Source organism: Acinonyx jubatus, chromosome D1, assembly GCF_027475565.1.
Source record: "Acinonyx jubatus isolate Ajub_Pintada_27869175 chromosome D1, VMU_Ajub_asm_v1.0, whole genome shotgun sequence".
Classification (NCBI taxonomy): Eukaryota; Metazoa; Chordata; class Mammalia; order Carnivora; family Felidae; genus Acinonyx; species Acinonyx jubatus.
The window spans coordinates 49,810,415-49,813,637 of NC_069390.1; the positions used below are offsets into that span (position 1 = coordinate 49,810,415).

Here is a 3,223-nt window from a genome sequence, read left to right on the forward strand (position 1 = left end):
TTTTGCCCTCATCAGATGCTTACAATCAGTCCTACAAAGTTTTTCTATTTTATTTACATTATGCTTTAAGTTTTCCAATTTTCAAAACCTACCACTTTAAATATTTGGACCTTAATACACATTACTGTTTTTCTCATTAGAAATGGGTTTTAAGTGTTTGATCCTGTGACCATATTTTACTAATTTCTGGTGACTTTTCAAAATGCAAACTATAATCAGCATAGTTAATATGGACATGTGATTTTAATGAATGATATTGCCAAATTCATAAATAAATCAACTTGCTTTCCACTAATATCCTACTCTTAATATCCTACTGGTCTTTTCTCAAGACTCCATGAAATGTCTTTAGCTTGCTGTGTCCTTCTGTTCTCCTGGGTTCTTCATCTCCCACAGCGTATATGTCCTGGTTTTCAAAATATCACACAAAGGCCAGTAGGCCTCCATTGTAATGCTAGGATGTCATCCAATACTCTTGACTTGAATGAGTCCTCCCTCCTCCTTATGCCTTCCTTCTTCTACCTACTGTATCTTCTACTGGTGACATGCTATGGTTGTAGTTGTTCACCCCCCTTCTCCATTCAGAAGAGTTGGATCCCTCACAGAAATGTCTAATAGCCCTCTTGTTTTTACCTCTGCTTCCTAACTGTGTTGTTTTTGGTTTCACTCTTTTCAACATTGGATTCCTTACATATATATTGGATTTCCTCATTTTTAATTCCATTATTCATAAAATGTTGGTTTAGTATCATTTATTGGGTATGGGCTGTTGTAGACATTGGGAAAATAGCATAGAAAAAAAACAAAGTTTTGTATTCCTGGAGTTTAGAATTTAGAGATGGAGGTAGATTTTACACATATATAATCTATAAATATTATAAATATGTAATTTATACTTGTGTATACGTGTAAATTATATCCGCCTCGTTAATATATAGATACAATGTCTGCTGGTAATGATAATGGAGAAATGGAGATAATGATAATGGAGAAACACAGAACAAGACATAATATTGGAGTACTGACGTAACAGTGGAATGCTATTTTATATAGCGTTTCCAGCTGTCTATTGAGACGAGGAATCCATTGTGTCCTTGAGATTCCTAACCTAGAAAATGGTAGGTGCTCAATCAGTGTTTGTTGATTCCATTAACTCGTGAGAAGGATAAAAGGAGACAGAGGAAAGACAGAGAGAGACAGAGAATAAATGTTCAAATCACAGATTTAGAATGATCAAAATTGGATGATTCTTCACTATCATGGTCACAAGGATTAGCCATAGAGAACTGGCCCTTAAAATTTCCCATGTAGGCCAATCTCAATGTAATTGGCCATGACAGCCTTTAAAAAATCAATAAGCCTGAAGGCAATACACCCTATTTACAGATCATCTAAGATAGGTACATCTAACTAGAAACCCATTTGTAGGTTCCTGCAGAGTTTTCATATTTAACCAAGTTTCATACAGGTATTTTGAACATGATGAATATTTATAATAAATGTTAATCAACTGTGCTATAACACTGATTCATTAGGCTGTTTTAAAATTTGTTGTGTACCTTTCCCCTTTGTATACTTTTTAATACTTTATTTTTTGTAGTTTTAAAAATACCTATTTATATAAAATTGAGAACAAGAGGTGATAGTGATAGCAATGTGATGAGAATGGAACCTCGGTTATAAAATATCTATGTTTGTTTTAAGGCTATGTTTAAAATCAAATTATATTAAGTTGCAAAAACATTTTGATATTATGTTTTGCTTTTCAGACAAGACTTCTGAGCCAGTATTCTTCACTTCCTCCTTTTTATTTTAAAAGCTTATTAATCCAACTAATTGGCCATTTCCAAAACTGCCAAACTGAATTTAGTCAGGATGTGTTCCTTTTTATGTCTTCTGTCGAGAGTATCTGGGGTGAATTTCAGACACAGATTCTTAGCTTTTGGACCGTGACTTCATAATTTATATACATATGTCCACAAAAATAATATACTCTCCACCACTGAAATGAAAAGGCAAAATCAAAGCTCTGTGGTTGAATTCATCCTCTTGGGCTTTTCTAACTTTCCTGAACTCCAAGAGCAGCTCTTTGGGGTTTTCTTGGTTGTTTACCTTGGGACTCTGGTGGGAAATGCCATCATTATAGTCATCATCTCCCTGGAACAGAGCCTCCACGTTCCCATGTACCTGTTCCTGCAGAACCTGTCTGTGGTGGATGTGAGTTTCAGTGCAGTCATTATGCCTGAAATGCTGGTGGTCCTCTCCACTGAGAAAACGTCAATTTCATTTGTGAGCTGTTTTGCACAGATGTATTTTATTCTTTTTTTTGGTGGGACTGAATGTTTTCTCCTGGGGGCGATGGCTTATGACCGATTTGCTGCAATCTGCCATCCCCTGAGCTACCCAATGATTATGAACAAAAGGGTTTTCATGAAATTAGTAATGTTCTCATGGGTCTCAGGGATCATGGTGGCTACTGTGCAGACTACATGGGTTTTCAGTTTTCCCTTCTGTGGCCCCAATGAAATCAATCACATCTCTTGTGAAACCCCAGCAGTGCTAGAACTTGCATGCGCAGACACCTTTCTGTTTGAAATCTATGCGTTCACTGGCACTGTTTTGATTATCATGGTTCCTTTCGTGTTGATCCTCTTGTCTTATGTTCGGATTCTCTTTGCCATCCTGAAGATGCCATCGGCCACCAGGAGGCAAAGGGCCTTTTCCACCTGTGCCTCCCATCTCACGTCTGTGACCCTCTTCTATGGCACAGCCAGTATGACTTATTTACAACCCAAATCTGGCTATTCCCCAGAAACCAAGAAGGTGATGTCATTGTCCTACTCACTTCTTACACCTCTGTTGAATCCACTGATCTACAGCTTGAGAAACAGTGAGATGAAAAAAGCTTTGATGAAATTGTGGCAAAGAAAGGTGGATTCACATATATTCTGACTGTGCTGAGAAGCTATGTGCTATTTGGTCGCTGCCTGACTAAACTCTGTTTAAATGTAACAAATGGTGGCAACAGTTTGCATTTCTTGGTATTGACTACGCTTTACCTCTAATTTCTACATATTTGATAATATATTAGGGCTATCATCATATATAATGTTTTATTCTTTTTCATAGATGTATAATATTTGTTAATATTGGGTGTAAACATTTCTTTAAATTTGTTTATTGGTGGCCATACTAGTGTTTGTTAGTTTTTTGTCCCTTGAAG

General features: G+C 36.5%; 1 protein-coding gene across 1 annotated transcript; it reads left to right on the forward strand.

The window, feature by feature from the left end:
* The first annotated feature begins 2,007 nt into the window (after positions 1-2,007).
* Positions 2,008-2,952, forward strand: LOC106986483 (olfactory receptor 10A3-like). Its single transcript, XM_015084647.2, has one exon. It carries the CDS (start codon positions 2,008-2,010, stop codon positions 2,950-2,952), a length of 945 nt encoding a protein of 314 aa, XP_014940133.2.
* Positions 2,953-3,223: the final 271 nt, after the last annotated feature.